This window comes from Zonotrichia albicollis, chromosome 33 (genome assembly GCF_047830755.1).
Source record: "Zonotrichia albicollis isolate bZonAlb1 chromosome 33, bZonAlb1.hap1, whole genome shotgun sequence".
NCBI classification, from domain to species: Eukaryota; Metazoa; Chordata; class Aves; order Passeriformes; family Passerellidae; genus Zonotrichia; species Zonotrichia albicollis.
In genome coordinates, this window is record NC_133851.1 from 3,750,027 (window position 1) to 3,774,107 (window position 24,081).

General features: G+C 67.1%; 2 protein-coding genes across 3 annotated transcripts; one reads left to right on the forward strand and one right to left on the reverse strand.

The window, feature by feature from the left end:
- Positions 1 to 1,321: 1,321 nt before the first annotated feature.
- Positions 1,322 to 16,420, forward strand: TNS2 (tensin 2). The gene is given in 30 exon segments (XM_074530687.1): positions 1,322 to 1,848; positions 3,166 to 3,284; positions 3,770 to 3,807; positions 3,899 to 3,937; positions 4,298 to 4,336; positions 5,008 to 5,051; positions 5,532 to 5,700; positions 6,402 to 6,452; positions 6,720 to 6,842; positions 7,431 to 7,495; positions 7,742 to 7,825; positions 8,300 to 8,412; positions 8,486 to 8,546; positions 8,979 to 9,045; positions 9,243 to 9,366; positions 9,886 to 9,951; positions 10,039 to 10,143; positions 10,521 to 10,639; positions 10,641 to 11,939; positions 11,941 to 12,325; positions 12,723 to 12,946; positions 12,948 to 13,011; positions 13,468 to 13,593; positions 13,893 to 13,985; positions 14,161 to 14,238; positions 14,710 to 14,787; positions 15,077 to 15,263; positions 15,610 to 15,678; positions 16,003 to 16,032; positions 16,139 to 16,420. Coding segments are annotated over 30 exon segments (4,254 nt in total). The 5' UTR covers positions 1,322 to 1,795; the 3' UTR covers positions 16,281 to 16,420.
- A 369-nt stretch (positions 16,421 to 16,789) lies between these two features.
- SPRYD3 (SPRY domain containing 3) lies at positions 16,790 to 23,570 on the reverse strand. Of its 2 annotated transcripts, none has more exons than XM_074530667.1 (11): positions 23,432 to 23,570; positions 22,062 to 22,247; positions 21,779 to 21,854; positions 21,397 to 21,521; positions 20,684 to 20,819; positions 20,389 to 20,577; positions 19,724 to 19,873; positions 19,313 to 19,370; positions 18,486 to 18,605; positions 18,260 to 18,414; positions 16,790 to 17,713 (listed from the first exon to the last, which is right to left on the reverse strand). In XM_074530667.1, exons 2-11 carry the CDS (start codon positions 22,232 to 22,234, stop codon positions 17,579 to 17,581), a joined length of 1,317 nt encoding a protein of 438 aa, XP_074386768.1. In that variant the 5' UTR covers positions 22,235 to 22,247; positions 23,432 to 23,570; the 3' UTR covers positions 16,790 to 17,578. The 2 variants fall into 2 exon arrangements, with proteins under 2 accessions (XP_074386768.1, XP_074386769.1); XM_074530668.1 differs by lacking the exon at positions 23,432 to 23,570 and adding an exon at positions 23,350 to 23,425.
- Positions 23,571 to 24,081: the final 511 nt, after the last annotated feature.

The window sequence follows — 24,081 nt, forward strand, 5'->3', positions numbered from 1 at the left end:
CCTTGGAGGGGAGCGGGGCAGTTTCCAAAGCCCCCCAGGGGGAATTTCCTGTCCTGACATTGGTCTTCCTTTCTCTGGGCTTCCTTTTCCCTTCTTGCATCCTCTCCCCTCATTCCATCTTTCTTCTTCATTCCTTCTTTCTTCCTGCCTTCTCTTCATCCTCCTCCTTCCTTCCATCCTCCCCAGCTCTTCCCCCCTTTCCTCTTCCACTTCCTTACTTATTCCTCCTCTCCATCATTCCATCTCCTGCTTCCCCTTCAACTTCCTCTTTCCACCTCATTTGCTTCCTCCTCTTTCCTTCTTTTCCCTTCTTCCTCCTTCCCTCTGTCCTTCCTCCCATTCTTCCTTCTCCTTCCTCCTTCGCTTTTCTCCTCCTTCCATCTTCTTCCTCCTCATCCCTAATTCTTCATCCTCTTCCTCCTCCTTTTTCATTTTTCCTTCTTCACCTTAATCCTGAACCTTCCTTCTTTGCGTCCTTCCATTCCTCCTCCGCCGCCGTTAATTAACGGTGATTAACTGGGGACGCGGGCACAGCACCGAGCCCCGGGATGCCGCCCCCCCCCCCCCCCCCGGCCCTTCCTCTTTCCCCGCTCTTCCCAACCGCTGGAATGCTGGAACCGCCTCCCCCACCGCTGGAATGCGGCCCCCCCCCGGCGGCTCCAGCCCCACAAAGGGGGGTCTGTCCTGGCCGGGATGGGGGCGGGGGGGGGACCCCAAGGGCCGGGAGAAGGGGACCTGAACCGGCCCCTCAATCCCCTCTGCGCCTCGAAAACCTCAAACCCAAATCCTCTTCTTGCACCCCCAAAAGCCCTTCCCCAATTCCCCTCCTGAACCCAAATCCCCTCCCTGCACCCCAACGCCCCCCGCACTCCAAACCGGCCCTGCACCCCAAAAGCCTCTTTGCACCCCAATTCCTCTCCTCCTTCAATAGCCCCCACCCCAACGCCCCCCAAAACCCCTGAACACCAATTCCGCCCCTTGAAAGGAGCTCCCCCGACCAGGGGCCTCGCACGGGAGAGTTTGGGGTCCCTGCACCCCCTGGGGAGCCCAGCCCGAGACTCTGGGGTCTCTTGAGCATCCCCGAACCAACATCCCCCGGCCCGAGTTTGGGGGTCGCATGGGGCTGAGGATCCCCTTTCCCACCTAATCTGGGGGTTCCTTGTGGGGGTCTCAGCCTCCCCCTTCTCCTTGACTTTGGGGGTCCCCATGGGGTGGGTCCAGCCCCCCTTTCCCCCCGAGTTTGGGGGTTCCCGGGGCCCGCGGGAGCGGTTAACGGGGGGCGGTGGGAGGAGGAGGAGGAGGATGAAGAGGAGGGGGTGGGGGCAGCTCCAGGAAGGTGCCGGGGGGCTCGGGAGGAAATCTGGGGGATCCTGGAAGTGAGAAAGGGGGAAACTGAGGCACCGTCAGCAGAGGGAGGTGTCACCCCGCGGGTCCCCCGTGTGTCCCCCGTGTGTCCCTCCTCTGGTGTCCCCTGTGATCCTCCCGGTGTCCCGTCCCCGTGTCCCCCCCGTGTCCCCCCGTGTATCTCCTCTGTGTGTCTCCCGTGTCCCCTCCTCGACTCCCCTATGTCCCTCCCGGTGTCCCCTCCTCGGGGCCACACGTGTCGTTCCCGTGTCGTCCCCCCCGTGTCCCCCCCCGTGTCCGTGTCCCCCCCCGGCACGGGAAGCGGCTCCGGGCTCGCGGAAACGGCCCCTCCCCGCGCGCCTTCGGCCACGGAGCCGCTCGCGGGACCCGCGGGGAGCCCCGAGAGCCCCGGCAGTGCCTGGGACCCCCCGAGGTCCCCGCGGAGCCCCCCATGAAGCCCCCCGGGGCCGTGGGGACGCTGCTGCGCGCGCTCGGCCGCCGCGATGGCCCCGACACGGTAGGAGCGGGGGGAGCCCCCCGTGGGGAGGGGAGGGGGAGTCCTGCGGAGGGTGGGGACCCCCTCGGCGGGGAAGGGGGGGCTGGGTGCGGGGGGACTCCCCCGTGGCGCCCCCGCTCCAGCCGCCCCCTCCCCACGCGTGACGCTGGGTGACCTCGGGGTGGGGGGGGGGGAAATTCGAGTCTGACCCTCCCCCTCCCCCCGCCGCCCCTCCCCATATTTTCCCACGCTCACCCCTCACCTCCACTTTCCCTTTCCCCCCATTTTCCCCCATTTTCCCACTTTTCCCCACTTTTTGCCGTTTTCCCGACGCCCCTCCCTCCCCGTCCCACGCCCCCCCCGCTGCCGCCTCCCCCCGCACACGCTCCCACGCCCCTCCCCCTCCGTGGGAACGGCGGGGTCGTCCCAGGGGTCGCCGCTTCCTGGGCTGGTCCGGCCCCGCTTCCTGCGGGACGCGCTGTCCGTGGCCCGCGGCCAGAGGGGCCGGGGAGGACACGGGGGGGACACGCGGGACGACACCGGGGGGGGGGACACGGGGAAGGAGGCGAGAGGACACTGGGGGACACGGGTGGGACATGAGCGACATGGGGGGGACACGAGAGAGAGCGGGGCTGCCACGGGAGAGGACCGGGAATTCCGGGAGGGACAAGCGGGGACATGGGGGGGCACGGGAGTGACATGTGGGACACGAGGGGCTCACGGAAGGGACATGGGAGACACGGACGTGGCGGGGACAGGAGCGGGATGCGAGAGAGGACACAGGGGAATATTGGGGGGACAAGAGGGGGACATGGTGGGGACACAGGCGGGGACACGTGTGGCGCCATGGAGGGGACACGGGTGACACGGAGGAGACGCGGCGCGGTCAGTGGGAAGTCATGGAGGGATCATGGGGGACAGAAGGAGGGACACAGGTGACACCGAGGGGACACGGGGGTGGCACCTGGGGACGCGTGAGGGGTCAGAGGAGGACGGGGGTTATGCAGGGGGCGACACGAGGGGACACGGAGGTGACACGGTGGGAGCTGGGTGGGTCTGGGGGCCGTACACGGGGCGGTCACCGAGGGGACACGGGGAGGACACGGGGGGTTCACAACAGAGACACAGAGGGTGACAAGGCGGGGGGACATGGAGGGGACACGACAGGTGACATCGGGGGGGACATGGAGGGGGACACGAGAGGTGACATCAGGGACGACAAAAATGGGATCCGGGGGGGTCATGGGGTGACACGGAATTGACGCGGGAGGTCGTGGCAGTGGCATGGGGAGGACGCGGGGGACAAGCGGTGACGCCCCCGTGTCCCCCCAGCCGAGGCCGTCCCCAGCCGCCCCCCACGCGTTCCGCGAGCGGAGCCTGCGCCGGGGGGCGCCCTGCGGGGGCTGCGGGACCCCCCTGGGACCCCACGGGCTCGTGTGCAGAGGTGACACCCCCGGGACACACCGGGGGGCTGGATGGGATGGTGGGGGGGGGGGGTTACTGGGGCCAGTGGAGGCACTGGGCAGTTCCGGGGGGCACCGAGAAGGCACTGGGGGAGCACTGGGAGGGCACTGGGCAGTTACTGGGAGCACTGGGAGGGCACTGGGCAGTTACGGGGGGCACTGGGTGGGGGGCACTGGGAGCACTGGGAGAGTACTGGGCAGTTACTGGGAGCACTGGGGGGCACTGGGAGGGCACTGGGAAGGCACTGGGCAGTTACTGGGAGCACTGGGAGGGCACTGGGCAGTTACTGGGAGCACTGGGGTCTTCCTTGGGTGGTTACTGGGGGTTCACTGCAGGCAGTGGGCGGTTACTGGGGATACTGGGAGCTTACTGGGGCAGCGGGAGAGGGGGGGGGGAGTTACTGGGGGTCCTGGGGGGTCCCTGGGGGGACCCCGGGGGTTCCTGATGTCGCCGTTGTCCCTCCAGTTTGCAAAGTCGCCGCCCACAAGAGATGTGAGAGCAAGGTACGGCGGGGGGCGGGGGCGTCACTCAAGGGCGGGGGGGCCCTTTTGGGGCTGGGGTCCCATTTGGGATAATCTCCGTGTCCTCCTCCAGGTGACGTCACCGTGCCAACCTCTGCCCCCGCCTGAGCTGGTAAGTGGGGGGGGGGGGCCGCGACCTCCCCAAAGACGCCGGGCAGGACCCCCCGAGACCCCCCAAATCCTCCTCAAGACCCCCGGACCCTTCGGACACGACCCGAACTCCCGAAGCACCCCCGGGCAGGACCCCCCAAACTCCCCAGGCAGGATCAGGGACCCCACGCAAGGGGTGAAACCCCCCCAAGCCCCCCCCGAGCAGGAGACGGGACCGCCCTCGGGAGCCCCAAACACCCGTGTCAGCCCCGACACCCCGATATTCCCGCTGAACCCCCCGAATCCCCCTCGGGACCCCCGGGCAGGGCGCTGCCCCCTGCCCGGTGCTCGGGCCCCCCCAGACCCCGCTGTGCCCCTGCAGAGGCGGAACACGGCCCCGGTGCGGCGCAGCGAGCGCGTGGTGAGACCCCCGAGACCCCCGGAACCCCCAAACCCCCGAAACACCCAAAGCCCCGGATCCCCGAGACCCCCGGAACCCCAAAACCTCCGGAACCCCCGAGACCCCCGGATCCCCGAAACCCCTGGAACCCCCAAACCCCCGGATCCCCGAGACCCCCGGAACCGCCGAGACCCCTGGAACCCGCGAGACCCCTGGAACCCCAAAACCCCCGGAACCCCAAAACCCTCGGAACCCCCAAACCCCCTGGACTCCCTGACCCCCCCGTGACCCCGAACCCCTCCCTGTATCCCCAACCCCTCCCCGCGGGACTCCCAACCCCCCCTGACCCTCCCCAGGAGTTGGGGACCCCCGGACCCCTCCCCCCCCTGCCATCCCCGTGACCCTGCGGTGTTTTGGGGACCCCTCTGACACTCCCTTGCCCCCCCCTTACCCATCTCTGACCCCTCCCGCCCCCCCTCATGTTTTGGGGACCTCCCTGCCCCTCCCCGTGTTATGGGGACACCCCAGGTCCCCCCGCCGCTCCCTTGATTCCCTCGACCCCTCTCTATTTTGGGGACCCCCTCCTTTGCGCCCCCTTCCTCACCCCCGTGTTTGGGGACCGCTCTTGGCTCCCCCCGTGCTTTGGGAACCCCTGACCCTCCTCGTTTTTGGGGCTCCCCCGGACCCTCCAGGGCTCCTCGCTCGACAGCGCCCCCCAGCGGAGCACCCTGCCCAGGTACGGGGTTTGGGGTGCTGGGGGGGTCTGGAGGAATTTTGGGGCGATCATAAAAGGTTTTGGGGTGCAACGGGGATCTGAGAGAATTTGGGGGGATCCCAAAAGGTTTTGGGGTGCTGGGGGGACGGAATTTGGGGCGATCCCAAGAGGTTTTGGGGTACTGGAGGCGCGCGGGGAATTTGGGGGCGATCCCAAGAGGTTTTGGGGTACTGGGAGGGGTCTCGGGGGAGTCTGGGGGAATCTGGAGGGGATCCCAAGAGATTTTGGGGTGCTGGGGGAATTTGGGGCGATTCCAAAAGGTTTTGGGGTGCTGAGGGGGGGTCTGGGGGGGATTCCAAGAGGTTTTGGGGTGCTGGGGGGTCCCGGGGAACGTTGGGGTCCTGGGGGGGGATTTGGGGCGCTGAGGGTCAGATCCCCCGGCGGGTTCGGGGGTTCTGGGGGTGCCCCCCACCCCCGTCCTGAGCCGCTGCTCCCCCCCAGGACCCCCCGCGCCCCCAGCCCCGAGGCCGCGCCCGCCCCCGCGCTGGACCTGGCGTTCGTCACCGAGCGGATCCTGAGCGTGGCGCTGCCGGGGGGCGAGGGGGGGCCCGGGGGGCACCTGCGGCACCTGGCGCGGCTGCTGGGGGCGCGGCACGGCCCCAACTACACCGTGAGCCTGCTTGGGGGGGCACCGGGGGGCGCCGGGGGGTACTGAGGGGGCACCTGGGGGGGCACCTGAGGGGCACTGGGGCTACTGGGGGGTACTGGGGCTGCTGGGGGGGTACCTGGGGGGGCACCTTGGGGGACACCTGGGGGGGTACTGGGGCTGCTGTGGGGGCAGCTGGGGGGGCAACTGGGGGGTACTGGGTCTGCTGGGGGGGGCCAACTGAGACTGCTGGGGGGTACTGGGGCTGCTTGGGGGGTAACTGGGGGACACATGGGGTTTCTGGGGGGTAACTGAGGCTGCTTGGGAGGTACTGGGGCTGCTGGGGGGGCACCTGAGGGGCAACTGGGGCTGCTTGGGGGGTACTGGGGCAGCCTGGGGGGGCAAATGGGGGGGCACCTGGGGCTTCTGGGGGGTAGCTGGGGCTGCTGGGGTAACAACTGGAGCAAATGGGGCTGCTGGGGGAGCAACTGAGTAAACGGGGACAACAGCTGGGACATCTGGAGCGGCTCTGGGAGGGCTGTGGGGGCACTGGGGGGGTCGAGAGGGGTGAGGGACGCACTGGGAGCCTGGGGGGGGGGGGGGCGGGGGATGGGGCACGGGGTAGCCGGGGGTGGTGGGGGCTGGGGGGATCTGGGGCTTCCGGGGCAGTTTTGGGGCGCTCCCGGTGGCTCCGAGCTCTCCCCGAGCCCGCGGTGCCCCCGCAGATCTTCAACCTGGCCGAGAAGCGCCGCGACCTCCCGCGCCTGAACCCCAAAGTGAGGGGGGGTCCGGGGGTCCCGCGGGGTTGGGGGACGGGTGGGGGTTCCCTGGGGGGTTGCGGGGTCTCTGGGGGTGGAGTTGGGGTCTCGGGGGCCTCCCGGTGGGTTCGGGGTCCCCCGCGGTGTTCGAGGTGTCCCAGTGGGTTCGGGGTGTCCCAGTGGGTTCAGGGTGTCCCGGTGGGTTTGGGGTGCCCCCGGTGGGTTTGGGGTGCCCTCGGTGGGTTTGGGGTGCCGGTTCTGAGCCCCCCCGCCCCCCTTCCCCAGGTTCTGGATTTCGGGTGGCCGGAGCTGCTCGCCCCCCCCCTGGAGCTGCTCTGCTCCGTCTGCAAAGCGCTCGAGGGGTGTCTGGGGGGGCACCCCCGCAACGTGGCCGTGCTGCTCTGCAAGGTGGGGCCGGGGCAGGGGCTGGGGGGCATCTCGGGGGGCCCCGGGGGGCTGCGGACAGCGGGGAGGGGGCGAGGAGGGGGCTGGGGAACGGGGAGGGGCAGTGGGAGGCACTGGGGGGGCACTGGGATACGCTCGGGACTGTGGAGGGCGCTGGGCGGGCACTGGGGGGGGCACTGGGAATGGGCATTGGAGGGCAGGGGGGCACTGGGGGGAGCACTGGGGGTCACTGGGAGGGTCCCTGGTGGTCCCTGGGGAGGGGCATTGTTGACGGGAAGAGAGGAGCACTGGGAGGCACTGGGGGGGCACTGGGAGTCCCTGGGATGCGCTCGGGACTGGGGAGGCACGGGGGTGGGGGGCACTGGAAGCACTAGGAGAGCACTGGGCGGGCACTGGGGGTCATTGGGAGGCAATGGGGGGAACACTGGGGGGGCACTGGGGGGTTCTGGGGGTCCCTGCGATGCCCTCGGGACTGTGGGGGCACTGGGTGGTGCTGGGGAGACTCTGGGAGACATTCGGGGGGCCCTCGGAGCCATGGGGGGGTCACTGGGGGGTACTGAGGCTCCTCACCTGTCCCGTCCCGTCCCCCAGGGCAGCAAGGCCCCGGTCGGAGTGGTCGTGGGGGCGTTTCTGCACTACAGCGACGTGTGGGGCAGGTGAGGGGCGCCGGGGGGGGGGACGGGGGGGCTGGTGGGGGTTTATAGGAGGTAATGGGGGGTTGGGGGGCAGGGCCGGGGTCCCGGGAGGGTTCAGGGGGGAGTGAGGGGTGTCCTGGGGGGGTAAAAGCGCTGTGGGGAGATTGGGGCTGTGGAGAAATCGTGTGGGGTTTGGGGGAGGATTGGGGGTCCCGGGAGGGTCGCGGAGGCTTTGGGGGAACCTCACCCACCTTGTCCTGCCCCCAGCCCCGAGCAGGCGCTGAACGCGCTGAGCATGAGGAGATTCTGCGAGGAGAAACTGGGGGGGGTCCTGCAGCCCTCCCAGCGCAGGTGGGGGGGCTGGGGGAGGCCATGGCGGCATTTGGGGCGTTTTTCGGTGATTTTGGGTGTTTTAGGGCGTTTTGGGGTGTTTTGGGGATGATTTGGGGTGTTTTGGGGCAATGGTTTTTGGAGTAGTTTTCAGGGGTTTTGGGGGTGTTTTGGGGTAATTTGGGGTGTTTTGGGGCTGTTTTGGGGTGATTTGGGGTGTTATGGGGGTAATTTAGGGCAGTGGTTTTGGGGTAGTTTTGAGGGGTTTTTGGGGGGTGTTTTGGGGGTGATTTTTGGGTGCTTTCAGTTTCTAGGGGTAACTTCTGGTGTGGTTTAGGGTGATTTTTGGGATGGTTTTGGGGTGATTCTTAGGGCTGTTTTGGGGGTGGCTTTGAGGTTATTTTTGGCGTGGTTTCAGTCGGTGTTTGGGCTGGTTTCGAGGGGATTTTTGGCAGGGTTTTGGGGTTCCACCCGTGCCCCCCCCCATCCCCCCAGGTACACGGAGGATTTTGGGGCGCTGCTCTCGGGGCGGCTCCGCCTGAACAGCTCCCCCCAGTTCCTGCACCACGTCCTGCTGCCCCCCCTGCCCGCCTACGACCCCCCCGACGGTCAGTTTGGGGTGGGGGGGGAGGACCCCGGCAGCCCCCCAGGGCCGCCAATAACCCCCCGTGCCCCCCCCAGGTTGCCGCCCCTTCCTCAAGATCTACCAATCGCTGCAGCTCGTCTACACCTCGGGGGTTTAGTGAGTGACCCCCCCTGCAAAACCTGACCTCTCCTGCACCTCGGGGGGGTCCCGGAGCCCCCCAAACCTCGCCCCCACCCTGCCGTGCCCGTCCCCCTTCCCTCCCATCCTGCACTGTGTCCGTTTGGGGGTCCTGGGGCGCCCCCCAACCTGACCTGCACACCCAACCCACCCCTCCCTCCCCTTTGAGGGGTGCAGGGGCTCCCCCAATTTCCCCCAGTGCTCTGTGGATGCTAAGGTTTCAGGGGGTACCCGCAATCCTGACACACCCCTCAAAATGATTGCCCCAAACGTGCCCCCCCGAACCCCAACCCCCTAATGCTGCCCCAAAATTATAGCCCCAAACGTGCCCCCCTAACCATGCCCCCCCAATGTCCCCCCTTACCCCGCGGCCCCCCCAAACCCTGACCCCCCCCCCCTCTTTTCCCGCAGCCCCCCCGCCTCGCAGTCTCTCTGTGTCACCCTGGAACCGGCGCTGCTGCTCAAGGGCGATGTGATGGTGAGGAGGGCCCGCGGGGAGGGGGGATCCCCACCCTTTGTGTGCGACCCCTGCCCTCTGTGTGCGCCCCCCGCCCTCAGTGTGCGACCCCCGCCCTTTGTGTGCGCCCCCCGCCCTCTGTGTGCGACCCCCGCCCTCTGTGTGCGACCCCCGCTCACCTGTGCGAGCCCCCGCCCACCTGTGCCACTCCCCTCCAGGTGCGCTGTTACCACCGGCGGCGGGGGGGGCGCGAGGCGGTTTTTGGGGTTCAGTTCCACACGGGGACCCTGCGCGGGCCCCGCCTGAGGCTGCGCCGGGACGAGCTGGACCTGGCCTGGCAAGGTGGGGGCACGGGCCGGGAGAGCCGGGGGGCTGCGGGGCTGGGGGGGGGGAAGAGGACGGGGGGGGTTTGGGGGTGCTCGGGGGGCTCGGGATTAGGGTTAGGGTTGGGTTAGCCTTAGGGTTTAGTCATTGGGTTAGGGTTAGGATTAGGATTAGGGTTGGATTAGGGTTAGGTTTAGGGTTAGGTTTAGGGTTTAGTCATTGGGTTAGGATTAGGGTTATGGTTAAGGTTGGTTTCGGGTTAGGGTTTAGTGTTCGGGTTTAATGAGAGAGTTAGGGTTAGTGTTAGGGTGACTCAGATTTTACCTGGAGGGAGGCATGCATGGATTTGCATGGGGGGCACAATAACAGCAACGCCCCCAGTTCCCCCATGACCCCCAGATGACAGCAAGGAGGGGGAATTGGGGTGTGCAGTTCGGGGCCTGAGGGCTGGGAATGCCGCCACCGGGGATTTGGGGATGCGGGTTAGGAGGACCCTCCCTCTGGTCCCCCCCCAAACCCTCCTGCTGATCCCCCCAGACCAGCGCTTCCCCCCCGACGCCACCGTCGAGTTCATCTTCTCCTCAGGCCCTGAGAGGGTCGAAGGTGGGTGTTGGGGTATTGGGGGGCAGAGAGCAGCAGGGATTCCCCGTTGGCCCCCCCTGACCTCCCAGCCTTGCTGCCCCTCCCCAGGCTGGGTCGCCCCCCGCGGCCCCCCCGCCACCCCCATCGATTACGGGGTGCGGGACCCCGCAGTGCGGCGCGATTCCTTTGAGGAGCCCTGGGACAGTGCTGAGGGTGAGTGGGGGGGCCGGGCGGGAATTGGGGTGCAGGAGGAGGGACCCTGTGATGGGGGTTTGGGGGTGCGGGGGGCTCTCAGGGTGACCTGGAGTGTCAAGGGTGGGTGCTTGGGAGGGTTTGGGGGTGCCGAGGGGACTTTGGGGGTGCACGGGGGGCTTTGGGGGAGGCCAGGGGCTCACTCCTTCAACCACGCCTGGAGAAAATGCCGATGGGAACTGGGGGTGCCCGTGGGGCTCTGAGGGGCAACATGTGTGTACAGGGGGGGGTCCCCATGGCCTGAAGGGGTGGGGGAGAACACGGGGGTGTTCCGGGGGGCCCCGTGGGGGTTTGGGGGTGCGGGTGGAGGGGGGTTTGACTGCCCTTCTCCCACCCAGAGCCCTCCCACACCTGGGGTCCCCTGGATGGCAGCCCCTACGCCCGCGTGCAGAAGAAGGGGGGTCCCTCCTCCCACGGGGGGGACTCTGATTCCCCGCCCCCCCCCCGGAGCCCCCCACGGCCGCCCCCCGCCCCCCACGGCCGCCGAGCGCCGGGAGCTGGAGCAGCTGCTGGGGGGGTTCGGTGTTCGGGGGGGCCGCGAGAGCCCCGGCCCGGGGAAGGAGCCCCCCGACACCCCCGAAGCGCTTGGGACCCCCACAGCCTATGGGAGCCCCGAGGCACTCGGGAGCCCAGCACCCTACGGGAATCCAACACCCTACAGGACCCCGATATCCCACGGGACCCCCCCCTTCCATGAGACCCCCGTATCCCACGGGACTCCCCCGTCCCACGGGACGCCGCTGTCCTATGAGACCCCAGTATCCCATAAGACCCCCCTATCCCACGGGACTCCCCCATTCCATGGGACCCCCACTCCTCACAGCCCCCCTGGGACCCTGACACCCCACGGCTTCCCCACATCCTGTGCAGCCCCCAAACCCCAGGGGTCCCCCACACCCTATGACCCCTCAAAGCCCTACGGGACCCTGACACCGCATGGCCCCCCAGCACCCCAGGGGTCCCCAACTTCCTACGGGACCCCGGCGCCCCATGGCCCCCCAGCATCCCCCGGGACCCCAATATCGCACGGGGTCCCCGCGCCATATGGCGCCCCGATATCCCACAGGACCCCATTATGCCGGGGGTCCCCGACATTCCACGGGACCCCACTTTCCCAGGACACCCTGGTGCCCAACAGCACCTTGGGATCCCAGGGGACCTTCACATTCCAGGGCTCGCTGCTGCCCTACAGCCCCCCAGCGTCCCACGGCACCCCAACATCCCTGGAGACCCCGACTCCGTACGGCACCCCAACATCCCAGGGGTCCCCATCGCCCTATGGGACCCCAAAATCCTATGGGACCCCCCCATCTCATGGATCCCCAACACCCCAGGGCCCCCACACTCCCCAGAGCCCCCCCCCAGCCCAGAAGTCCCCGGCGTCCTACAGCCCCCCAATCCCCCACGGGACCCCACTGATCCACGAGACCCTGACACCCTACGGGACCCCGACATCGCAGGAGAGCCCAGCCCCCCACAGCTCCCCGACATCTTACAGCCCCCCAAAACCCCACGGCACCCCGGTATCCCCCGGGCTCCCCATGTCCCACATCACCCCGATATCCGAGGGACTCCCAGCCCCCCCCATGTCCCACGGCCCCTCCGCATCCCTGAGCCCCCCGGGAGCCCACGGGACCCCCTCACTGCACAGCCCCCCCGCACCCCACGGCATCGCAGCGCCCCAGAGCCCCCCCTGTGCCGCTCACGGCCTCCCGGTGTCCCCCACCCCCCCGAGCCCTTGGGCGCCCCCCAGCACCTGGGCCCCCCCCGTGCCCCCCCCTGTGCCGCCGGGCCAGCCTGGCCTCCTCCCGGGACCCCCCCAAACGGGGGGTGCAGCGCTCGCTGTCCGAGGGGTTCCCCCCGTGGGGGAGCTACGGGCGCCCCGTGGCGGGGGGGTACCTGCTTTTGGGGGGGCTCCCGCCCCTCTGCCCCTGCCAGGACTGCCAGGGCTGGGGGGGCATCTCCGCGCTGCCCACCCGCCCCATTTACGGCGGCCATGGCTGGGGGGATCCCCCCGCGCCGCCTCCGGAGTCCCCAAATTGCCCCCACTGCGGCCGCCCGGGGCTGGGAGCGGAGCGGGACCCTCCCCCCGGAAAAGGGGGCTACGACCCCCCCGCCGTGGGGGAGCCCCAGGAGCCGACAGGTAACGATGGGGGCGCGAAGGGGTTAATGGGGGGGCTGGGGGGGTATTTGGGGTTTGAAGGGATCGAAAAGGGCTTGGTGGGGTTATGGGGCATTAAAGGGGAGATTGATGGGGGTCTGAAGGGGCTGGGGGGGTTCTGGGGAGGGGTCGTGGCCACAGAGGGTCTTGGGGGGGGGGGCTTGGGGGGAGCTGAGGCGTGAACTGAGGGAGGCTGGGGGGATTTGGCAGGGTTAAAGGGGTACCTGGGGGGCCCGGGGGTGTTGGGGAGTGCCGGGGGAAAGGAGCCACCGGGGACAGGTCTGTGGAGACCCCCCCAGAGGGATTTTGGGGGTCTCCTTTCTCTCTGTGCCCCCCATGAGGGTTTTTGGGGGTCTCCCCTCTCTCTCTGCTCCCCCAGGACGGCGGGGCCCCACTGAGGGGACCCCCTGGCCGGGCCCGCCCCGCGCCCCCTCCCCCGCCAGCGGCACCCCCGGTTCCCCCCCGCCGCCGCAGCCGCCCCTGCCCGAGAAGCGGCACCCGCCGGCCCCGGGGGGGCCCCGCGACCCCTCCTCACCCCAGCGCAGCCCGGGGGGGGGCCCAGGGAGCCCCCTCGGCGGGGGAGGGGTCGGGCGGGACCCCCCCCGGGGGCACCTTCGTGCAGGACACGAGCAAGTTCTGGTACAAACCGGGCCTGTCCCGGGAGGAAGGTACGGGGGGGGGGGGCGCGGGGACCCCCGGGGTGCTGGGGGGGGCATTGGGGCCGGGAACTGCCGGGGGGGTTGGGAGGAAAGGGTTTGGGGGGGTCGAGGGGGGATTGAGGGGCTGGGGGGCTTGAGGGGGATCGGGGGAGCACGGGGGAGTCAGTGAAGGGGGTGTCAGTGGGGGGGTCAGTGAGGGGGGGTCAGGGAAGGGGAGTCAAGGGAGTCAGTGGGGGGGGGTCAGTGAGGGGGGGTCAGTTGGAGGGGGTCAGTGGGCGGGTCAGTGGGTGCTGTGGGGGGCTGCGGGGGGGGGGATCTGTGTGGGAGCACCGGGGGCTTCGGGAGTGATCTATGGGGGGACTCATGGCTGAGGTCTATGGATGGCTTCCAGGGTTGAACAGGGGGGTCGGTGGGGTCCCCCCCGTGTGCCCCCTCCCCCCGTGTGACCCCCCCGTGTCTCCCCAGCCGTGGCGCTGCTCAAGGCGGCCCCTCCCGGCTCGTTCCTCGTCCGCCGCAGCAGCAGCTTCCCGGGGGCCTTCGGGCTGGCGCTCAGGGTGGGGGTCCCGCCCCCCCGCGCCGCCTCCAGAGCGGGTATGGACCCCGCCGAACCCCACAGACCCCCCCCCAAATCCACTTCCCCCCTATGGAATACTGGGGGGCTGGGAGGGGGGCTCTGACACCCCCAACACCCCTGAAAATACCCCCAAATTCCCCACCAGCAGTGCCCAAATCCACCCAGAGACCCCCCCCCTGTAGTTCTGGGGGGCCGTGGGGTGTTTGACACCCCCAGCACCCCCTGAACCCTCCCGGACTCCCCCATGGACACCCCCTGGGGGGGCGGGGGCGATCTCGGGGGTCTCGCTGGCCTCTAACGCCACCGGGCCCCCCAGGGGACCCCCAGGAGCAGCTGGTGCGGCACTTCCTGATCGAGACGGGCCCGAGGGGCGTCAAAATCCGGGGGTGCCCCGAGGAGCCCTACTTTGGTGAGGGGGGCTCGAGGGGGCACTGGGGGGTCGGTGGGAGGGGCTGTGGGGGTCAGTGGGGTCTCAAGGGGAGCTCAGGGGGGCTCAGGGGGGGGCTTGGGGTCCGAGGGAATCTGTGGGGGCCTTCGGGCAGTCCATGGGCGTTTTGGGGTGCCCTGACCCCTCTTTCCCTCAGGGAGCCTCCCAGCGCTGGTGCTGCAGCACTCCATCACCCCCATCTCACTGCCCTGCACCCTCCGCATCCCCCACGCAGGTGGGCACCCCAAAACCCTGCAGACACCCCAAAACCCTGCAGGCACCCCAAAACCCCCACAGGAACCCCCCCTCCAACTGCGGGTACACCTCCCCAACTCGTTCCTGGGACACCCCAAAACCGCCGCGGAGACACCCCCAAACTCCCGGGAAACCCCCAAAAGCTCAGCAGGGAAACTCCCAAAACTCCCCTGGGAAACTTCCAAAACCCACGAGGGAACACCTCAAAAATCGCGAGGACACCCCAAAACCCCCACGTGGACCCCCTGAACATCCACTGAGATGCCCCAAAACCGCGGGAACCCTAAAACCGCAGAAGCCCCTAAAATTGCGGGGACACCCCCAAACAGCGGAGACCCCCCCTCAGAGACTCCTCCAGCCCCAAAATCCCCCAGAGCCCCCCCAGACTCCCCCAGCCCGGACAGTTCCGGGGGGCCCGGCCGCCCCCCCCACCCTGAGCCTTCCTCCCCAGAGCTGCAGGAGGAGCCCCCGGAGCCGCCGGGACCCCCCAATGTCAGCACGGCCGGAGCCCTCCTGAGGCAGGGCGCAGGTGGGGCTGGGCACGGGGGGCACTGGGGTGGGGGGAGAACGGGGCACTGCAGGCACGGGCATTGGGTCACCCTGCAGGGTTGGCATCGGGACAGGGGGCACTGCGGGGGCAGGTCCCGGTTTTGGGGAGGCTGGTCCTGGTTTTATGGTGCTGGTCCCAGTTTTGGGGTGCTGCTCCTGGTTTTGGGTGCTGCTCCTGGTTTTGGGGAGGCTGGTCCCGGTTTTGGGATGCTGGTTCCGGTTTTGGGGTGCTGGTCCTGGTTTGAGCAGCTCCCCCCCTTGCCTCTCAGCCTGCTCCGTGCTGTTCCTGGGCTCGGTGGGCACCGAGGCCCTGACTGGGCCCCAGGCCGTGGCCAAGGCCGTGGGGTCCCTCCTGGAGGGGGCTCCGAGCGCGGGGGGGTCCCCGCGCCCCCCCCCCAGCCCCGTGCACTTCAAGGTGTCGGTGCAGGGCATCACCCTGACGGACCGGCAGCGCAAGTGAGGCACCCCCGAACCCCCCCCGAACCCCAAACCCCGACCCCTCTGACCCCCCCCACAAACCCCCAAACCCAGACCCCTCTGAGCCCTCCACCCCAAACCCCGACCCTCCCCAAACCTCCGAACCCCCACACCAGGGCCCCTTCATCCTGAGATCCCCCCAAAACCAGCGACCCCCCCAGACCTCCCAACCCCTGAAACACCGACCTCCAACACCCGAACCACCAATCCCTGGAAACCCCGAATCCCCCAAACCACTGATCCCCCAAACCCCGACACCCCTCGACCCTGCCCTGGTCCCCACGCCCCCCCTCACCCCGTGCCCCCCTTCCCGGTGCCCCCCCAGGCTGTTTTTCCGCCGGCACTACCCCGTGAGCAGCGTCACCCACTGCGGCACCGACCCGCAGGAGCGCCGGTGAGGGGGCACAGGGGGGGCACGGAGGGCACGAGAGGATGCACGGGGGGGCACGGGGGGAATGGGGGGTACAGGGGGCACGGAGGGGGCACGGGGGGATACAGGGGGAGCACGGGGGGGGCAGAGGGCGAGCACGGGGGGATACAGGGAGGGCACGGAGGGGGCACAGAGGGGCACGAGGAGGGGAAGCGGGGAGGCACGGGGGTTATAGGGGGGGCACGGGGGGAGCACAGGAGGGTACAGAGGGGGCACAAGGAGGGCATGGGGGGGATCCCCCACCTCCCAAACCCTCCCAGACCTCCCAACCCCTCCAACCACCCCCAGGTGGGCAAACCCCGACGGGACCACAGCCAGGTAGGTGGGGAGACCCCCCCCCCAGAACGGGACCCGCGGGAAGGAGAGGGGGGCACGGCTCTGACTCTGGCCTTACCCTCCCCCCCCACCCCGCCGGCTCCCCCAGGATTTTCGGGTTCGTGGCGAAGCAGGCGGGGGCCCCGGGGGGGGGCAATGCGTGCCACGTGTTCGCGGAGCTGGACCCCGAGCAGCCAGCGGGGGCCATCGTCACCTTCGTCACCAAAGTGCTGCTGGGGACGCGGCACTGAGGGACACCGGGGACCGCCCCCGCACCCCAAAAACCACCTGGGGACTCCCAAACCCCCCCGAGGCAGGGGGGGCTCGGGGGCACTCTCCAAACCCAGTGGGACTCCCCTCACCCTTCACGGAGGTCCTGCTGGGGACACGACACTGAGGGACCCCTAAAACACCCTGGAGTCCCCTGTGCCAAGGGGGGGGACAGGGGGACACACATAACCAAACCCCCCTCATCATCACCTTCATCACCAGTCTTGAACACCCCCAAACCCCCCCCAGAACCACCCCCGGATCCCCCAAACCCTCCCAGACACCCTCGGTTTGAGGGAGCACAAGGGGATCCCCATAATCGTCCTTCCCACCATCTTAAGCACCAAAGTCCTACTGGGGACCCCCAAACTCCCCCTTAAACCCCTCCCCAGACCCCTCCAAATACTCCCCAGACTCTCCAACTGCCCTTGAAGGCCCCCCAAAACCTCCGACACCCCCCTGACTGTCCCCTCAAGTGAAGAAGTGGAGGTTGGTAGAAAAGGGGGCACAGGGACACCCCCTGCAATTTGGGGGGTGCTGGAGGAACCCCAATAAATCTACATTTATTTTGGTGTAAGAAATGGGTTTATTCGGTGGGGGGGGGCAGTATGGGGACCCCCGCCCACCATGTGCAAACATCAAAGGGGACCCCAACACCAGCCCAGCCCCCAGCACGGAGCTAGGGATTCTGGGGGTTCCATGGAATTGGAAGGGTCTGGTTACATTCATGATGGGGGACCCCAAATTCTGCCCCTGGAACCCCCCCCAGGAATGGGGAGCGCTGGAAGAGATGAGGGGGTGCAAGTGTGATTTGGGGGCCACTGGGGGTCAGTGGAGTGGGAGGGGTTGGGTGGGTGGGGGAGGGTCAAGGGGGTGATTTGGGGGGCTCTGGGGGGGTGGGCACGAGGGTCACCCATTGTGGGAAGGGCAGGACTGAGACCCCCAAATCCACCTGGGGGTCATTGGGATAACTGGGGGGAAACAGGACTGAGTCCCCCAAAAATGAGGGGGCCATGGCTGAGACTCCCCAAAAACCATCTAGGGGGGCATGGGTGGGGTACTTTTGAGGGGGGATTCAATGAGGGGAACCCCCCCCCACCAAAGAGGCGCCATAAGAGGGACATTATGGGGGTGGGGGCAGGAGTGAGCCCCCTAAAAACCACCTTGGGGGGGTCCCCACTGCTGTGGAAACCCCCTAAAGTGCACTGGGAGGGCCCGGAGGGGGCACCAGGAGCACCGCAGGGTTTCAGGTTTTGGGGGGCCCCACGCGGGGCCCCCTTTATCCACTCAGGGGGTGCAGGTCCACCTTGACCTTCTCACCAGTGCTGAGCATCCCCACGGTGGGGAAGAGCCCCCCGGGGGGGACCCCAACCTCCCTGCGCCCCACGACCATCCCGTTCCGTGTGAAGAACACCTGGGGGAGCACAAACCTGGGGGTCACCCCGAGACTGGGGGGCAGCAGAGACCCCCCCACCCCCCAAATAACAGGGGTGAAGGGGGGGAGTAAGGCAAGGAAAGATGACTCAAAATGGGGGTGTAGGGGGATTTTTGGGGTGAGAGGGCACAGACACATGGAGGGGGGTTCAGGGACACACAGCAGAGTCACCCGAAAATGTGAGGGGGGGGCGGGGAGACCCCAATCTCCAATAAAGTGGGGGCAAAGGGGGTGACCCCAGGGTGAGTCACTGTGAAGGGAACCCAAGGGGGCTGCAGGGGGGATTTTTGGTGTGATGGAGGGTCCAGAGGTGCGGCACAAACGTGTGGGGGTCACAGACAAACCAGGGGTCACCCTAAAATATGAGGGGGGTAGGACACCCCAACCCCCCCAAAATCCCCAGATTGATTCCAAAGGATCCCTACGATGGACAAAGGAGAATTTTGGGGTGAAGGAGGAGTTTTTTGGGGACTTTTTTAGGCCACAGAGATTTTTTTTTTTTTGGCGGGGTATCCCCACCCTTACCACGACCTTCCTGCCCTCCTGCTCCTGCTCCATGTCCTCCCCATCCTCTTCTTCCTCCTCCTCTTCCTCCTCCTCCTCCTCCTCCTCCTCCAGGTACATCACGTTGCGCACCTTCACCTTCACCTCGGGGGGCTCCGAGGCGTCATCGCTGTCACCTGGGGCGGGGACAGGGGTGAGGGGCCCGCCCCGAGCCCGCCCAGCCTCGGGGGCCGCAGCCCCGCGGTACCTTCGCTGTCCCGGCCGTAGTCCCGAGGGAACATGATCCCACAGCCCATCACGTCACCCTTGTAGCAGCGGGGGCCGAAGGGATCTCCGACCCCGCTGCCATGGAACAGCTTTCCGTCGTCTGTAGGGGAGACTTCAAATGAGGGGGAAGCCCCCCAGTTCGTGGAAGAAACCCCAAGATAGCCTCCATGGGGGTGCACCCCAAAGAAAGGGGGAGAAATGGGCAGAGAAAAGGGAGGAGGAGGAGAAGGGAAAAGGAGAAGGGGACAACTGGGGATGGGGGTGCACAGAGGGATCCCCAAATCCCGTCATGAGGAGGAGCCCTCCCATGGGGCTGCATCCCAAAAACAGAAGAGAAATAGGCAGGCAGGCAGGCAGGCAGGCAGGCAGGAAGGAAGGAAGGAAGGAAGGAAGGAAGGAAGGAAGGAAGGAAGAAGAGGGTGAAGGAGATGAAAGGGAAAAGGGGGAGGAAGAGGCCATAGGCCCCCCCCCCACAAGGGGCTGGAAACCACCCCTCAGACCTCCCCATAGAAGTGCACCCCAAAAAAAAGGAGGATACTGGGTTGGGAAAGGAAAAGGATGAAGAGGAAAAAGACAGAGGAAGGAAGAGGGGAAGAGCCATGGGGACCCCTCAAATTAGGGGGGACGCCCGAGGTCATGGGGGAGACCCTCAGACCCTCATTATAGGGGTGCAACCCAAAATAGGGAGGAAAAATGGGAAAGGGGTTTTCAGGAGCAGAGAGAATAGGAGGAGGTTTCACTATTGGGGTCCTGTGTTTGGGGGGTCCCGGCCATTCTGGTGGTTCCCCCCACTTTTGGGGGGCTCACCTGCGTGGTAGGCCACCGAGCCCCTGCTCCAGCCAGGGTGACGATTTTTGGGGTAATCCTGAGGAGGGGTACAGGGGGAGAAGAGAGGTGAAGGCAATGGCAATGTGGCGGGTCAAGCCCCCTCCAACTCATAGACCCCAATTTTCCCTCCCAAACCCTCCTTTTTGACACCCCTCCCCCCACCTTTCGGGGGAGAGGTCCAGCCCCCCCGTACCCCAAACCTGAGCCCCCTCCCCTCCTTCCTTGGCCACTCCCAGCCCTGGAGGAGGCTCCAGCCCCCCTTTACTCCCTCTGTAACCCCCAGACCCCCATTTTTGACCCACATCCCCCCACTTCCCTAGCACCCCCAGCTCCGTAGGTGTCTTCACCCCCGCCAGCCCCCCAAACCCCAGTTCCGAGCCCCCCGCGCACCTTCCTGGCCACGCCCAGGGCGATGTAGCACTTCTCGCCGGGGTCCAGGATCTCCAGCTCGAAGTAGTGGCTGCGGGGGCTGAGCGGCCGCCGCGCCTGGGCCAGCCCCACATCCACGATGCTCTTCCCCTTCCCCACGTACTCCAACACCTGGGGGGGCGCGGGGAGGCTCAGAGAGGGGGGAAAGGGGGCACGCCCTAACCCGGACCAGCTCCAGATCCACGAAATTCATTCCCTTCCCCACCTAAAAACAGCACCTGGGAGGGTTTGAGGGGTGCTGGGGGAATTGGGGGATCATAGGGGCTGAGGGGGGAGCCATAGAGGGTTGGGGGGGATGCACAGCGGATTTGAGATGCACCCAAGAACCCCCAGACTCCTAATGTTTCTGCTGGGACCCCCTTATTCCAGCCCCGTGTCACAGCCCCCCTTTTCACCCTCACTAGAATTGGGGACCCTTTTTGTCCCATCCCCAAACTCACAGAGCCCCGTTCTTCTCACCCCATAACCTCAATCTCTGACCTCCCAACCCAGGGATGGGGTCCAATCTCATCCAACCCCATTCCCCTGCACCCTCATTCTGAGCCCCCTCCCCACCTCCCTGGGCCATCCCCAGCCCTGGGGGAGGCTCCAGTCCCCATTTCCCTGCCGGGTTCCCGGGTGCTCACGGAGCCGTAGAGCCGCACGTCGTGGAGCCTCCCCCACTCCTCCTCCAGGCTGTCCACCAGCATGGCCCCCCCTTCATCCTCGGGGGGCCCGGGGGGGGGCAGGTGCAGCCGAACCTCCTCGCCCAGCGAGTGCAGCCCCACGGCTGGGAACAGCCCGGGGGGCGACAGGGGCACCCCCAGACCCCCCACCTGCAATTGAGGGAGTCAGGGCGTGAGGGGGGCTCAGGGGCACCCCCAGGCCCCCATCTGGGATTTAGGGCAACTCCAAAGTAGGAAGTGGGGGGGATCCCCTCACCCTCTGGCCGTTCTTGGTGAAGAAAACCTGGGCTGGGGGGGCTCCGAACGAGCCCCTCTCAACACCACAGCCGATCCGGTCCCCGGAGCTGCACTTGGAGCCGAACTGGCGCCCCTTGGCCCGGCCACTGTAGAGCCTGGGGCACCCCAAAACCGGGGGGACCCCAAAAAGGGGGGGTCAGATTGGGGGGAGTGTCACTAAACGGGGACCTCAAACCTGGAGCAGACCCCAAATATCGTGACAGGCCCCAGTGCCTCCCAACACCTCCCAGTCCTGCTGCCCTCCTGGCTCCCCCCATATCCAACACCCCTAAGGCCCCAAAACTCCCCAACATCCAAAACCCCCAAGCTCCCAACACTCCCCAGTATTCAACACCCCCAAGGTCCCAACACTCCCCAGTATCCAAAATCCCCAAGGTCCCAACACTCCCCAACATCCAAAACCCCCAAGCTCCCAACACTCCCCATATCCAAGACCCCCAATGTCCCAACAGTCCCCAATATGCCGAACACCCCTGCTATCCCAATACCCCTGACATCCCAAATCATTTAATCCTTCATCTCACATCCTGACATCTACCAGCGTCCTGAAATTCCTTACTGTCCCAACACCTGCAATTATCCCATCACTTCTCCGCTAGCTATCGCGAAATCCCCACTCCCCGAACGATCCCCGCCCTCCCGGCCCCGCCCCCCCGCTATCGCGACACTCACTTTCCATCATCGGCGTGGTAGGCGACGGAGCCGGGCCCCCATCCCGGGGGGTGCTCGAGGCTGTGGCAGTGCGGGACCAGCCCTACGGCGATGGTGCCGCGGACGCCGCTGTCCACGATGGACACCTGGGCACGGCCCGGGGGGTCAGGGCTCCGTGTCTGCCGGGACAGACACCGGGACAGACCCCGCGACAGGCACCGGGATAGACACTGGGACAGGCCCCGGGACAGGCCCCGGGATAGACACCGGGACAGACACGGGGACAGATCCCGGGACAGACACCGGGACAAGCCCCAGGACACACACTGGGACAACCCCCGGGACAGACACTGGGACAACCCCTGGGACAGACACCGGGACAGCCCCCGCAGCCTCGGCTCACCTCGAAGTAGTTGCTGTCGCGGGTCAGCGGCCGCGGGGCCACGTAACAGCCGACCTCACCCGAGGGGCCGCGGTAGCTGCGGGGAGCGGGGTGGGGCTGAGACAGCACCGGGGGCTGAGACAGCCCCGACCCCCCCGGGTACCCTCAGACCCCCCTCAGGCCCGTGCATGCCCCCAGCCCCCTCCCATCCCCCTGGGTGCATCCCCCCACCTTCCTTCCTTCCTTGGGCCCCCCAGCCCCTTTTTGGGGGTGCCCCCAGCCCCTCCTGGGGCTCCCCCGGTACCTGAGGGTGTCCCCGTCCACCAGGATGTGCCGGGCGCGTTCCTGGCAGCGCAGGCCCCGATCTCGGTCCCGATCCCGGTCCCGGTCCCGGTCCCGGCCCTCGCGCACCTCCCGGATCTCCCGGATCCGCCGGCGCCAGTTGAGGAACCTGAAGTGCAGGTTCAGGTCATCCATGGCGGGGGGGCTCCTGCGGGGAGGCAACGCTGGGACCCCCGAAAGGACGGGTGGGACCGACACAGCCGAAAGTGACACCCCAAATCGGCCAGGAACCCCCCGAACCCGAGATCCCCCAAAACCGTCCCCCAAACACACACCTGACACCCCGAACATACACCTGACACCCCAAAACTTCCCCCAAACACACACCTGACACCCCGAACATACACCTGACACCCCAAAACTGCCCCTAAACACACACCTGACACCCCGAACATACACTTGACACCCCAAAACTGCCCCTAAACACACACCTGACACCCCAAAACCGCCCTCAAACACACACCTGACACCCCAAAGCCGCCCCCAAACACACACCTGACACCCCGAACATACACTTGACACCCCAAAACTGCCCCTAAACACACGCCTGACACCCCAAACACACACCTGGCACACCTAAATCACACCTGACACCTCACAAAACCCACACCTGGCACACCCCAAGTCACACCCGACCCCCCCCTCAAATCACACCTGGCACACCCCAAATCACACCTGACACCCCGAAACCGACACCTTGCACACCCAAATCACACCTTTCACACCCCAAATCACATCTGGCACACCCAAATCACACTTGATCCCCCCAAATCACACCTGACGCCCCAAAATCACACTTGACACCCCCAAACCCACACCTGACTCCCCCCTCCCCCAAAATCACACCTGACCTCCCCCAAATCACATCTGGCACACCCCAAATCACACCTGGCACACCCAAATCACACCTGACACCTCCAAACCCACATCTGACACCCCCAAACCGACACCTTGCACACCCAAATCACACCTTTCATACCCCAAATCACACCTGACTCTCCCCCCCAAATCACACTTGACACCCCCAAACCCACACCTGGCACACCCAAATCACACCTGACCCCCCCTCCAAATCACACCTGGCAGCCCAACCCCGACCCTCGCCCCACACCGAGGTCCCCCCATGCCGGGGGTCTCCCTTCCCCAGCACCCCCCAACCCCCCCGTTCCCCCCGCACCGCGGCCGCCCCCCATCATGCGACCCCCCCGACCTCCCCGGTTCCGCCCAGGACCCCCAAATCGCTGCCGTACCCCCCAGCCCGGGCTCTCCCCGTGCCCCCAGAGCTCCTCAGGACCCCTCCCCATCTCCCCCGGAGCCCCCGGCGCCCCTTACCGGGGGTCCCGCCCCCTCCATGGGCCGCGCTCACATCCGGGTCCCACTCGCTTCCGCCTCCCTGTGCCCGCCCACTGTGCTCCGGGAACCAATCGCCACCGGCTGCGTCCCGACTGACGGCTCCCTCAGCCAATCGGAGGACGAAACGGGCGGAAGGCGGAGCCTAGCGAGGAAAGCGGGGAGCGCGCGTCACGATCACGTTATGTTGCAGGCATGGGGGGCGAGGCGTGAGGGCGCCCCCTGCAGGCCGGGGGGACTGGGGGGGACTGGGGGGAACGGTGGGGAATGGAAGGAACTGGGGAGAACTGGGAAGGACTGGGGGGAACTGAGAAGGACTGAGGGGGACTGGGGGAAACCGTGGGGAATGGAGGGAACTGGGGAGAACTGGGGGGGACTGGGGACGACTGGGGACGACTAGAAAGGACTGGGGGGGATTGGGGGGAATGGAGGAAACTGGGGAGACAGGTGGGAACTGGGAGGAAGGGGGGGGTTACTGGGAGGACTGGGGGAACTGGAGGATACCGGGGGCACTGAGGGGCTCAGCTTGGGGACAAAGCAGTGCTGTGCTCGCACTGGAGATGTGGCTGGACTGGGAGTCACTGGTTTGAACTGGGGCCGCTCTGGGGGGGTTTCAGAATGCCCCAGACCCA